This window comes from Peromyscus eremicus, chromosome 14 (assembly GCF_949786415.1).
Source record: "Peromyscus eremicus chromosome 14, PerEre_H2_v1, whole genome shotgun sequence".
NCBI lineage: Eukaryota > Metazoa > Chordata > Mammalia > Rodentia > Cricetidae > Peromyscus > Peromyscus eremicus.
This window is the reverse complement of record NC_081430.1, coordinates 7,910,551-7,923,913: the sequence shown is the minus strand read 5'-3', so window position 1 is coordinate 7,923,913 and position 13,363 is coordinate 7,910,551. Positions and strand designations below refer to the sequence as shown.

At 37.8% G+C, this 13,363-nt stretch overlaps 1 protein-coding gene across 1 annotated transcript in view; it reads right to left on the bottom strand.

The window, feature by feature from the left end:
• Agmo (alkylglycerol monooxygenase) overlaps positions 1–13,363 on the bottom strand; it is a 299,374-nt gene that overhangs the window by 132,805 nt on the left and 153,206 nt on the right. Inside the window, exons 11-12 of the mRNA XM_059279425.1 lie at positions 2,793–2,875; positions 2,198–2,303 (exon numbers count right to left, since the gene is read on the bottom strand). Coding sequence (XP_059135408.1) covers positions 2,198–2,303; positions 2,793–2,875 — 189 coding nt within the window. The remainder of the gene's footprint in view (positions 1–2,197; positions 2,304–2,792; positions 2,876–13,363) is intronic.

The window sequence follows — 13,363 nt, the reverse complement described above, 5'->3', positions numbered from 1 at the left end:
CAACTGACCTTTTGCTAAAACCAATGTTTGCGGAAACTATCAATCACAGCTGCCTCATCCAGGATGACTGTGACCTGAACTGGTCTCCTATAAAGAGCCCCCATCAATATCAGTGGGCCTATTTTCTCCACATTCACCTGTATACATTAAACTCATCTCCTCTGTCAGCAATGGATAATAAATATGCCGAGTTTCTGGGCTGCTAGTTTATCTCTATCAGAGAGCATGATACACCTCACGCCAGCTTTTCTATGTGTCTGCCCCTTCTTTATTCCCTTATTCTTTATGCCCCTTTCAGGTCAAATTCAAAGCTGTGCAGATCATGACACATGATTTTGATACCAAAATTTTATGCTTCACTATTAAAATTCATGTCATTTAAAAATACAAAATATATTCTGAGAGCTTAGGAACTTTGAAGGTACTAAACACAATCAATTTAATAAAGAATCATCCTTTTCTGCCTTCTAACCACATAATTAACCTTGCTTTTCAGCTGTAAACTGTGTTATGCTCTCCTTTGTTTTATAAAGTATATTAAAAACACTTAATAAAATACACTAACTCACTTATTTGAAATCTTCTCCTGCCTGTATTTATAGAGCTACACCCACCATAGCATTGAATATTTCACATAGATAATTTATAACTTTGAGACTGATCCATATTAATCTTAATGGGTTACCTGTTTTTATATACTAGATACTGATTTTGTGTTATGAGTACAACAAAGGTGTTAAACAGTCACCCGGGCGTGGCATTAGATGTCTCTCAGTTTTGCACCATTACAGGTGATGATACCTTGAGTTCCTTTACATATACATCAATCCATGCATGTGAGCATATCATTCCTATGGCATAAATTCACATACGTGAAATACTTGGTCAAAAGTAGACATGTCTTAGCCATGTCATACTGCTTTCAAAGAAATTTATCAAATAGAGTCACTACAAAGTATGTCTCTGCATTAGCTAACGTGGTAGCTAATTTTGGTTGTCAACTTGATACCCTTGGGGAGAGAGACCCGATTAAAGAATTGTCATCGCATCTGGGAGGCAGTATCTGAACTGATATAGGAGGGCCGAGCTGTGTGTGGATTCTGGGATCCCTAGACAGGTGGACTGAGCTGTCTAAGAGAGGTAGATGAATAAGTAAGTCCCAGGAGGTAAGCCAGGGAGAAGCATTCCTGCATGGCTTCTGATTGCTGCTTCAGTACAGCCTCCAGTCCTGCCCTGACTTTTCACAATGGTGAACAGTTACCTGGAAACATGAAATGAAGTAAACTCTTCCCTCTACAATCTGTTTTTGGTCACTGTTTTACTACAGCAACAGAAAACAAATTAATACCTTTGTCCTTTGATAACAAAAATGGTAGCAATTACGATTCCACTTCAATAAGCTGTCATGTTGCATAGTCTCATAATATTGGTATATTGTTCAAGAACAAAACTTAAAAAATTTTAAAACTCTGATAAACACAAATAATGAGTGAAACTGTTTAGGCATTTCCTGAGTAAGAGAAAACAGACACTCAAAAATTTCTGAGGAATCTTTGGAGAACAATCTTAATCATCAGATATCATATCAAAACATATCTATAAGCCAGGAGGAGGTGATGCACACCTTTAATCCCAGCACTTGGGAGGCAGAGGCAGGTGGATCTCTGTGAGTTCAAGGCTAGCCTGGGCTACAGAGTGAGTTCCAGGAAAGGCACCAAGCTACACGCAGAGAAACTCTGTCTCAAAAAACCAAAAAAAAAAAAATCTATAATTTTTAAAATCTCGTTGACTTAAATTTTTTATTTGCATATAATTATGTCTGTTATAGGTGATTTGCAAGCATCTCAAACACTTTCCATTGTCAAAGCTTTCTTTAGAAGAATTAGATGGCAGTACCATTCTTGTAAAGTAATATTTAATACTAATTTTTTGAGGATCTACAATGTATCCTGGTTTTCTTCAAAATGCTCTGAAATGTATTTTGCCCAGTCTTTATGATTTAATGATATTGACAAAACTTTTGGGATAAAAACTCCATGACTCACCAACATTAACTCTCTGAAACTTATGAAAATAGAAGTTCAAGATACATCACACAGAAAAAAACTTAGCTACAAATACTAGTCACAAATTCAGTAGAGAGAAAACATTGAATGAGCGAATTAAATAGATTAGCTACCTACATCAAATGTCTTACCTCGAATACAAATGATAAAGCTGGGACAAGAGGCTTGAAATGACCCAGTCTGTGCAGGGTTAGGAACATCAGGCAACGGAGAGTTTCCACAATGGCTGCCTGGGGTCTGAAATAACATGGCATTAACATCCGCTAGCTTTACATACAGTCTCCATGTGCTTATGTAATAATTAACACAGCAATAACATTTGCTTTTGATTTTCAGGAAAGGCAAAGCTTTTTTTTAACATAATTGAGTGGTAGGTCTCTGAAGTACTTTGAATGTAGCCTTAAACTAAGAAACAAAATGTATCTTTTAAGAAAAACCTGTTTTTGTCAATGTATTGTCTAGTTAAAGCAGTGGTGAGCTATGCCAGAAAAACAAAATATTCAACCACTAGACATCTAGAATGTAAGGCATGTTCTCCTCAGTAGCCTAGTAGCTTTTGATGGCTTAGGAGGAAAACTGATGCACTTAACTCATTTCAAACATGGGGTTCAACACTAAGGTTTAAAAACTAAACTATGAAGGTCCATATAACATTGATATTTTATAGTAGAGGAGAAAATTCTTCTTTTGAATGAAAGAAAAATAACAGAAGAAGTCATGCCTTGCCTTTGATCCAGAAGGAGACCAATGGATGTCAAGGTCAGGATAATGGAGCAGACCCTCAGGAGCAGAGTGACTTGAGACAGAGCCTGTCAAACAAACAGAGGTCCATGGATCGTTCGGAGGGTGTAGGAGGGATATTAGCAGCTAATGCTGCCATGGAAACAGCCTGCACTTTCCAGTGTACCAACTGTCACTCTCTGCACAGAGATGGTGGATACTGAGGGCTACTTGCTTTTTCTAGTGACACTTACTAATCTTATCGGACAGTTCAGAAGGGAACAGACAATTTCATCATGAGCTTTTGCTTAAACTGTAATGTTTACTTGTCTATTGTAAAATTTTGACTTTTACAATTATATGAAGCATCAGAACCCCCAAACATGGATAAATAATTCACATTTAAGAGATAAATATTACATTCCAGTACATATTTTCAACATGAACAACTCATTCTGGTGTGAATTCCAAATTTTCTTTGTACAAGGAAATATATAAAGGAAAATGTGTTCATCAGAGCTGTGTTAGTTTTATTTTCATTTTTTATTCTTTCATAAAAGCTGGAGTCATCAAGAAGAGAAAACTTCGTTTGAGAAAATGTCTCCATAAGATTGGCCAGCAGTCAGGTCTATGGGGATATGTTCTTGATTAATTATTGACGTGATAATTACAGAGCCCAGCCTGTTGGAGGTGGTCCCGAGTTGTATGAAGCGGCAGGCGGTGCAAGACACAGGACAAAGCCAACAAGCAGTACTCCTCATGGCCTCTGTCTGCTTCAGTTCCTGCCTTGGTTTCCTTCAGTAATCTGTGTCACTGGGTATAAATACACCAGTTAAACCCTCCCCTCCCCAACATTGCTTACGGTCATAGTATTTATCAAAGCAATGGAAACCAAATTAGGACAAACATAAACCAAAACATAAGAGAAATTGTACATATACACTCACTTTTATGCTTCAGGAAATCCATATATTCATATAAACAGGTTCAAAGTTGACTTTTGAATTATTATACCAAAAAACCTTTTTTCAAGAAATTTAAATCATACATTTAGTTTATGTGTCAAATAACTTCCTTTGTTTTTATCATTGAAGACAGTTTCTTCTCTTGTACAATATATGCCAATCACAGCCTCTCCTCCCTCCCCTCTTCCAAAACCACTCCCCACTTCACCTCTCCTGTCCCCCAGATCCATTTATTAATGGTCAGTCTTAGTGCCTGAACTGTTGGTGTTCTCTCTGAAGCTGTCTCCTGTGCCAGTGTGTTCAAGGTAGTTCTCCACTTTCTTTTCCATCAGGTTGGGTGTGTCTGGTTATATGCTGAAGTATTTATTTCATAAGTCTCTGTGTGTGGTTTATTTGGGAGCTGGGTGGTGGGCCCCCGAAAAAAGCAAAAAACAATCAACAACACTGGAGTCTCTGAATTTCTTGGGTGTCTGTTGTTATAGCCCCTTTTCATTTCTGATTTTGTTAATTTAAATATTTTCTTTCTGTCTTTTAGTCTGCTTGGACTAGGGTTTGTCCATCTTGATTTTCTCAATCAATTCTTTGTTTCATTGAATTTCTTTATTGTTCTCTTTGTTTCTATGTTATTGTTTCAGCCCTCAATTTGATAATTTCTTCCTGTCTACTCCTTTTGGGTGTGCTTACTTCTTTTTGTTCTAGAAATTTCAGGTATGCTGTTAGGTTGCTAATATGAGATCTCTCCATTTTTTTTTTAATGTATACATTACATTTCTTGCTATGAACTTTCCTCTTAGCACTGCTTTCATTTTTCCCCTAAGTTTGGGAATGTTGAGCATTTATTTTCATTGAATTCCCAAAAATGTTTCTTTCTTTGTCTAGACCCATTTTCAGTCAATACAGAGTTGTTCAGCTTACATGAGTTTGTAAGCTTTCTGTTGTTTGGAGAAAGTTCTGTTGAGGTGCTGAGAAGAAGGTATATTCTTTTGTGTTTGAGTGGGATATTCTGTAAATATCCGTTAAGCTCATTTTGTTTATACCCTCAATTAGCTCTAGCATTTCTCTGTTTAGTTTTTTTTTTTTTTTTTTGGTGAGCTTTCCATTGGTGAGAGGTATTGAAGTCTCCCCACTATCTGTTTGTGAGGGTCACTGTGTGATTTAACCTGTACTAGCGTTTCTGCTACAAAGATGGGTGCCCTTGTGTTTGGGGCATAGATGTTAAGAAATGAAATGTTATCCTGGTGAATTTTTCTTTTGATGAATATGTAGTGACCTTCCGCATTTCTTTTGATTAGTTTTCGTTTGAAGTCTATTTTCCAACCTTTGCTCTGAGGTAATGACTATTGATTGGCAAGGTATGTTTCTTGTATTCAGCAAAAGGATAGGTCCTGTTTTTTTATCTAGTCTGTTAATCTTTGTCCTTTTATTGAGGAATTAAGGCCATTGATGTTGAAAGATATAAATGAACTATGATTGTTAAATTTGGTTGTTGTTGGCGACGGTGGTGGTGGTGGTAATGGTGATGGTGTATGTTTATGTGTGTATGTGTGTGTGTGTGAGAGAGAGAGAGAGACAGAGAGAGAGAGACAGAGAGAGAGAGACAGAGACAGAGAGAGACAGAGACTGAGAGACAGAGAGAGTTTGTGTGTTTGTGATTCCCTTCTTTTTGTTTTGCTGAAATGAGATTATTAATTTCACTGTATTTTAGTGGATGTAATTAACTTCCATGGTTTGGATTTTTCCTTCTAGCATCTTCTGCAAGGCTGGATTTGGAGATAGATATTGTTTAAGTTTGACTTCATCATCGAATATCTTACTTTCTCCATTTATGGTGCCTGAAAATATTGCTGGGTATAATAATCTGGGTTGGCATTTATGGTCTCTTAGAGACTGCAATGCATCAGTCTAAGCTCTTTGGCTTTTAGAGTCTCCATTGAGAAGTCAGGTATAACTCTAATGTCTACCTTTATATATCTTGCTTGGTCTTATTACTTTGCAGATCTTCATATTTTTCTTTGTTCTGTATTTTTAGTGTTTTGATTATGTGATAAAAGGACTTTTTATTCTTTTCCAATCTATTGTGTGCTCTGTATGATTCTTGCATAGGCATCTCTTTTTTCAGGTTAGGAAAATTTTCTTCTTTGATTTTGGTGAAAACATTTTCTAGACCTTTGGGCAGGTATTCTTCTCCTTCTTCTATTCCTATTATTCATAGGTTTGGTGTTTTCCTAGTGTCCCAGATTTCCTGGATGTTTTGTGTTAGGAATTTTGTAGGTTTAACATTTTCTTTGACTAATGTATCTATTTCTTTTACTATATCTTCAGTGCCTAAGATTCTCTCTTCCATTTCTTATATTCTGTTGATGAAGCTTGCCTCTCTAGTTTCTATTCACATTCCTAAACTTTTCCCTTTCAGGATTCTCTGAGTTTATGCTTTCTTTATTACTTCTATTTCTATTTTCAGGTCTGAACAGTTTTATTTGTTTCCTTCCTTCAAGTATTTGTGTTTTCCTTGCTTCCTTTGAGGGATTTTCCATTACCTCCAATTGTTTTCATTTTCCTGGATTTTTTTAGGGGATTTATTCATTTCCTCTTTAAGAACATCTATCATCTTCATATAGTTGGTTTTAAGGTCTTTTCTTGTGCTTCTTCTATAATGGAATATTCAGGATCTACTGTGGTAGAGCAGCGGGACTATGATGGTGACATATTTCTCTTGCTATTACTGTGTCCTTTATTTAAAAAATTCTCTCATATATTAAATTCCAACTGCAGTTTCCCCTCCCTGCATTCCACCCAGGCCCTCCTCCACTACCTTCCCTCTCCCCCAGATCCATTCCTTCTCTGTTTCCTTTCAGAAAAGAACAGGCCTCCCAAGGATATCAACTGAACTTGGAATAACAAGTTACAATAAGACTAGGCATATACCCTTGTATCAGTCTGGATAAGGCAACCCAGTATAAGGGAAAGGGGCTTAAGAGCAGGCGAATGAGTCAGACAACCCCCACTCCCACTGTTAGAAGTCCCATAAGAAGACCAAACTACACTACAGTAACATATCCACAGAGAAGCTTGAACAGACCCATACAGGCTCTGAGATTGTCACTTCAAACTCTGTGAGCCCTGCTTAGTTGATTCTTATGTTTGCCTTTAGGTATCTGGGTTTGGGGTGCTGACTTCTGTGTTTATTTTAGTTGTGTGGGAGTTGTGTTCCTGTTTCCTCTCAGGATTTTTAGAGAGTGTGTTGGCTGAGTGTTCCCTGCTTAAATGGCTTGCTTAGCTTGTGTGTTCCTGGGGAAATGTTTGCTGGTGTTGGAGGCTGGGGGAAGAGTATGTGGGGGGGCGGGGAGATGATCTGAGGGATCCACAGGAGGTATGGACAGAGGAGCAGTAGAAGTTGACTCTGGTGCTGTGTGGCAATGCTAGGGCTGATCCTGAGAATTGTGTCTTGGGTAACAGAGGGTGGGACAGGCCCAAGGTCCGCCTACCTGGTCTTCTGACAAGTGTGGCCTGTTTGAGCAGGAGGTGTCCACCCAGATTGGGAGCTTGGAAATAGCAATGAGAAGGAATGGAATGGGAGGAAATGGCAGCAGGGGATGGTCTGTGGGATTACTGGAGGCTTGCACAGCAGGGAAGAGAAGCTGGCTAGTGTTCTGTTGCAGCACTAGGGGAGAGCCTGAGAACTGAATCTGGGCTTGAAAGAGGGAGGATGGTCCAAGGGCAGCCTATCTTATCTTCTACATGCCAAAATTTAATAATAATGCTTATTGAGTATCTGTTATTTCCAGTTTCCAAATTATGTTTCTTAACTTTGTTTCTATAATCTCAGTAACTACACAGTGTTATAGCTGATATACATACATACATAGTCTCTGAGATTCAGAGGTAGCACAATTTTTCCATCATAGCACAGGAAATAAATGGTTCCTGTAAAACTGAAACTAGTCCTGTTGTGCTCCAATAGTAGAACAGCAATAGTAGAGTATGCTGATGAACAGATTAAAGGGACCGGGTAGAGCCCTAACAACTTCCATCACATAGTCCAGGTACAGAGCTAAATGAACCCTACTTCAGGGTGAGTGTATCAGCAAATTCAAAGGGCTGGATACACAGACCTAGGGAGGTTTCCATGTTCCTTGGTGGTGCTTAAGTCTCACCTTTATGAGAATATCAGAGATGTGATTGTTGACTAAATCGTGTTCTAAATACTATGCAAACATTCTACATTTTCCCTGCAATAACTATAGGCAGTTGGAACTGACTTAGCTACTTGTTCTTCCTACAATTTAATTGCACCCGCCAAAAGCTACGAGCAGTAAGCAAAAAGTGACCAGTTGCAATCCTTTGAAAGCAATTGCTTAGTAGAAGAGTCCTGCTGCTAAGTTTGAAATCTCATAATTCTCATTGCATTTCTTAGTGTTAGGATATTGAGGAAGAGAGTCAGAGCCTATGTCCACTACAGAACACAGAGCTTAGGGACAGCCAGCATGACAACAGGAGAGCAGGAGACCTGCTATTCAATGATGAGGTCATCAGTAACTACTGCTTTGGAAACATTTTATTAGCTATAAGAATAACTAAGGTGTGGTTGATTAAATTAATATTCAATTATAGGAAACAGTTTATCCTTAAAGAAAAATGTTTTTATTACCATATTGTTTCACTTCATTTTGCCATATGAACTTACAAAATGATTTCTGCCAGAAAACTATTTATTTATATTTTATTTATAAATTTATAAATGCTTATAAAATCCTAAAAATTTGAAAACACACAAACACACACACACACACACACACACACACACACCTACCTATTAGCCATGTGACCATGGACAAAGTATTTAACATCTAAAATTTGCCTATCTGTTAGATACATTTGACATAAAATACAACTTTAGTAAGAACTAAAATAAAATACTTAGGCAAATAATAAGTTTATCGTCAGAATCCTTATTGCTGTACTTAGACACTTAGGCTAATATTGATTATAATACCACGATGAAGTAAGAAACAAATATCTATTAGTACCTCCAAATAGCATAAGAAACTCAAGACCAAGTTTATGTTTTGTTCTGCTTGGAAGGTTATGATGAGAAGAAAAAAGAAGGACCCTGTTACCCTAATTCGCTACCAAATTGTGGGAAACAGAGTAGATACCAACTTCATACAGGGATCTAGCTACCTTCTGATCAGTGTGCTGGGCTAATAGGCATCCACAGCAGCCTATCTGAACATCACATTTGACCTCCTCTTCCTTCTAATCAATCAGGACTTAGCTTACACCATCTTAGCAAATGTCCCTTCCAGATTTCAATTTGCTCAAAACAGATGTCCTTGAATCTTTTTCTGCTACAAGCCTCAAAAATATATAAAGTAGGATTTCAGCTGATTATGACAAGGCTAATACCTGGAAGAAGCCAAGGGCCTTCCAGAGGTCAAGCTGAGGCTCAAGGAGCCTTGTTGATATTTGGCTTTTGATTATTAGCCATTTCTTGCTATGAGTTTCTTGTGTGCTATTGTAGCTTTTCCATCATTTATTGGGCACCATATCCCCTCTACTAAAGGAATATTTAGGTAACCTTCTGCGCTGACAGCTATGCTCAGCCAGAACCCCAGTTCAAGCCTCCCTGTAATTATCGTCATTGGCAGCATCCAGCCAGAATCATCCTCAGAGAGATGAAAGTACCTTATCAGAGATACCTCTGTGTTCTCTAAGAACAGACATAAGCACCCAAGAAACAACACCTGGTCTATGAGATCAGGAGGACAGCTTTATTTCTTGTGCAATTTAGGGTGAGACCCTCCTTCCTTACAGCCTCACTAATAGACTCCTAATTTCTTACCTAACCACTTCTAGGAATATAGATTGAGCACATAAATTCCCTTCTTGGTATACTAACTGTTCATTAGCTCTTTATGGACCTTCTCCTTTACCACTCCCCTTTTGGGTTGTAAAAGAAAGCCTAGTGGTCACTGCCTGAGGAAAATTCTTACCTGCCTTTATGACCCTTTAAAAATTCAAGCCTGGTGACTTTGCTGTATGAGAGGATTGTTATTGCTTGGGTTTATAACTAGATTCCTGAGAGATGTAGGAAGAACTGAGAGAGTCAGAGATCTGAGAGGTAGAAGGAGAGAGAGGATTTTTGAGGAGAGAATTTGAAGATGAGACAGAGAAAAGAGAACAGAAGAACTAGATGGGTAAGAACTGGAGAGGAACAAACTAGGTGGAAGAAGTAGATTGAAGGGCTAAAAGAGAAAACCAGAGGAACATGACGGAAGATGAGGAAGAGCCAAATGGGGAAGAACAAGATGAGAAAGAAGGAGATGGGAAAGGAGCTAAGATGGGAAATAACTAGATGGATGAGAACCTAGTTGGGACAGAACTAAGATGAAGGAATTAAGATAGAACTTAGAGGGGATAGCATATAAATGTAGAGAGAAATAAGGCAAGAAAGGAGCTAGGCGTGAGAGCAGAATAGAAGCTGTGTAGAGAGAGAACTGACTCAGAATAATGAAATGTATGGACTAAAGAGTTTTATATACATAGATTCATTTCTTTTCATTGAAGATTAATTATCAACTGGTTGTAGATTCTTCCCGGACCCTAGGAGAGGACTACTGGGGGGCTGGACCCCATAGTCCTTGTTATTTTTCTCTTTCTGCTTCTCATATGTTAGATCTAAATGTCAGCATTGTAATTAAGATCTGTCCAGCATTAAGGCATTTGTGACAAGCATTCAAACCAATATTCTCTTCTATCCCCACATCAATTAATGAAGTACCTTTATGATTAATTTTCCAGCTTCTAAGAGTGTTTGTCTCTCTGTCTTCCATATCTTTGGGGTTTTAGAGCTATTATTTCATATTATAAAATATATCACATCACATGAGTTTCAAAACTTTCAGGGGCTTCAGCTAGCACTCAAAGCAAAACTAAAACTCATGATTCCAGCTTATCCATGTTACACTCCAATATGTTCTCCTTTCTTTTACACATTTTAAGTTTAGTTGTTTGATAATCTTAAACATGCATATATTTAATCAAGTATAATTCTTCCCTTATTTTCCCAACCACATTACCCTCGCAGCTTTACTTGCTCCTTTAAGGGCTCCCTGTATAGGCAAGGGTGAAGGGCTATCTGCTGTTACATGGATAGTCTCAGGGCCTTCATCAGTGAACAAAACTGACTATCCATCATTTAGCAGCCATCAATTGCCAATAACTTTTCAGCTAAGGGTGAGGCTTCAAATCCTCTCTGCTGCCCGTGATGGTATTTGGGCTGACTTGATCTTGTACAGGTCTTGTTCATGCAGAGTTACTGTGAGTTCATGTGCACAATGACCCTGTCTTGTATAAGTATTGTTTTGCTGCAGATAAATACAGCCTCTGTCACTCACATCTTTCTGGATCCTCTTGCATTATGATTTCTGAGCCATGGGAAGAGGGGTTGTGATATAAACACACCATATAATGCTAAGTACACAGTCTTTTCTCTGTATGTTGAGTGATTTGGGGTTTATGCATTATCATCTACCACAAAAAGAAGCTTCTCTGATTTGTGTCAAGGGGTGCATTAATTTATAAATATGCAGGTTAAAATTCAGGGACAGTTTATTACTCTGACTATTTAGCAGAATAATATTAGAGTCTTCCTTAGAGTCTATGTCCTAGGCAGCTAAGATTTTTGCCAAGTTAAGGTATGAGACATTAGTTCCATCTTTTGGAGTGGGGTTTAAGTTCAGTGAAAAGGTAACTGGTTACTCCTTCAACATGGGTGCCCCTGTTGTACCAGTGGTTATTGTAGCATGAATCTTAACAGGTCTTATTAATAAAAATAAACCCGGAGCCAGGTATTGGGGTGAATGCCGGAAGATTAGAGAGACAGAACATGCCACAGCCACCTCACCTTGCCAACTCCTCAGCTGATCCTGTTTCCTCAAACTGGAAGCTTCTGAGTCCTCATCTGAATGAATCTCAGCTGAACTGCTGTTAAAAGCCTAAAAACTTAGCCAGCTTTAGTTCCTAGTCCTCATGCTTTATATACCTTCCTCCTTCCTGCCATCACTTCCTGGGATTAAAGGCCTGTGTCACCATGCCTAGCTGTTTCTAATGTGGCTTTGAACTCACAGAGATCCAGATGGATCTCTGCCTCCAGAATGCTAGGATTAAAGGTGTGTGTGCCACCATCTTCTAGCTTCTATGTCTATCTAGAGGCTGTTTTGTTCCCTGAACACAGATTAGTTTATCAAGGTGCACCATATATTGGGCAACACAATATCACCACAGGTTATACCATTGCAGGCCAGTTGTTATTATAACTTCAAGGTTCTACGGTAGGTAGGACAACTGTTGCTTTCTCTGCCGGCAGCATTCCTAGCACTTTCCAGCACTATGAAAGCTAGCCAGTAGGGATGAAGCTTCCAGATAAAATCCAGCTTGATTTCTGCATTTCCTATGAGTAGAATTTTCTGCTGATTGATTAGTTGATTGGTAGATTCAATCAATTTTCCAAGTTGTTTAGTCTGGAACACCCTATATAGCCCACACCAAATTTGAACTCTTGGTCCTTCTGCCAGGTCTTCCTGAGTATTGAGATTAGAGATGTGCTCTACCACATCCTGGTCCCTGCTTGTCATCTGTAAGTCATTTAGACGTGCAAGTCTTCCTAACAATCTTGTTCCCCACTCAAGGTTGTTTTTATCTACTCTGCCTTCTACTTAGAATGACTTCCTTCATGATCCTTATTGCTCATTTAATTCAGATCTTTATGCAAAAATGTATCTTCATCCATCCATGTAAAACATATAACACTTCACCCCTTTATAATTATCTACTTAATTCTATGTCTTTTGACTTATGTCTTCTGTGTACTTACATCTTTCTGTGAATCCTCTGTTCCTTATCTATCTCCTCTCACTAAAAGGTGTGCTTTTTTCATGGCTATGTCTCAAGAGCCTAAATCCTTGACACATAGTACTCAATATACATTTGTTGAAAAACTAAGCAAATAAGTGTGTACATTTGCATTTAATACAAATCCTTTAACTACACAAAATTGAGCAAATAATTATTATATTAAATTAATACTAATATTTAAGCTTTAATACAAATCCAGTTAAACCATTTAATAAGAAATTTAACATTAAGGTATTAAATTATTTTAAACATTAATTATTTAAAATACTAAATAACTTAATATTCACTTATGCAATCCTTAAAGAGACACAAACATTCTAAAAAGGTTTGACACTAAAAATGTGAAAAGTCTTCAATACCAAACAGTTGAGTCTGTCTGCATCATATTTATGTTAATTAAGACATATAACCTTTTGATCTTCTCTCATTCATATATAGTCCTTCTAGAAATGTCTAAGGTGCATGTACTACATGTATTTATGATAAATATGTAGAAGAGACTGTACAGGAGGACAAAAGCTCCATTACTGAATTCACACCACCTAATTCTTATTCTCTGTGGACAAATCCATAGACCTGCTAGATGAGACTAAAAGGGGAAAAACAATAGCAGTTATCTGTTTTGACCAATTTATGTTATAGTCTCCTGAATTTTAAAGATTATATTGAGTCACATCTTGTTTATTCATTTTGCAT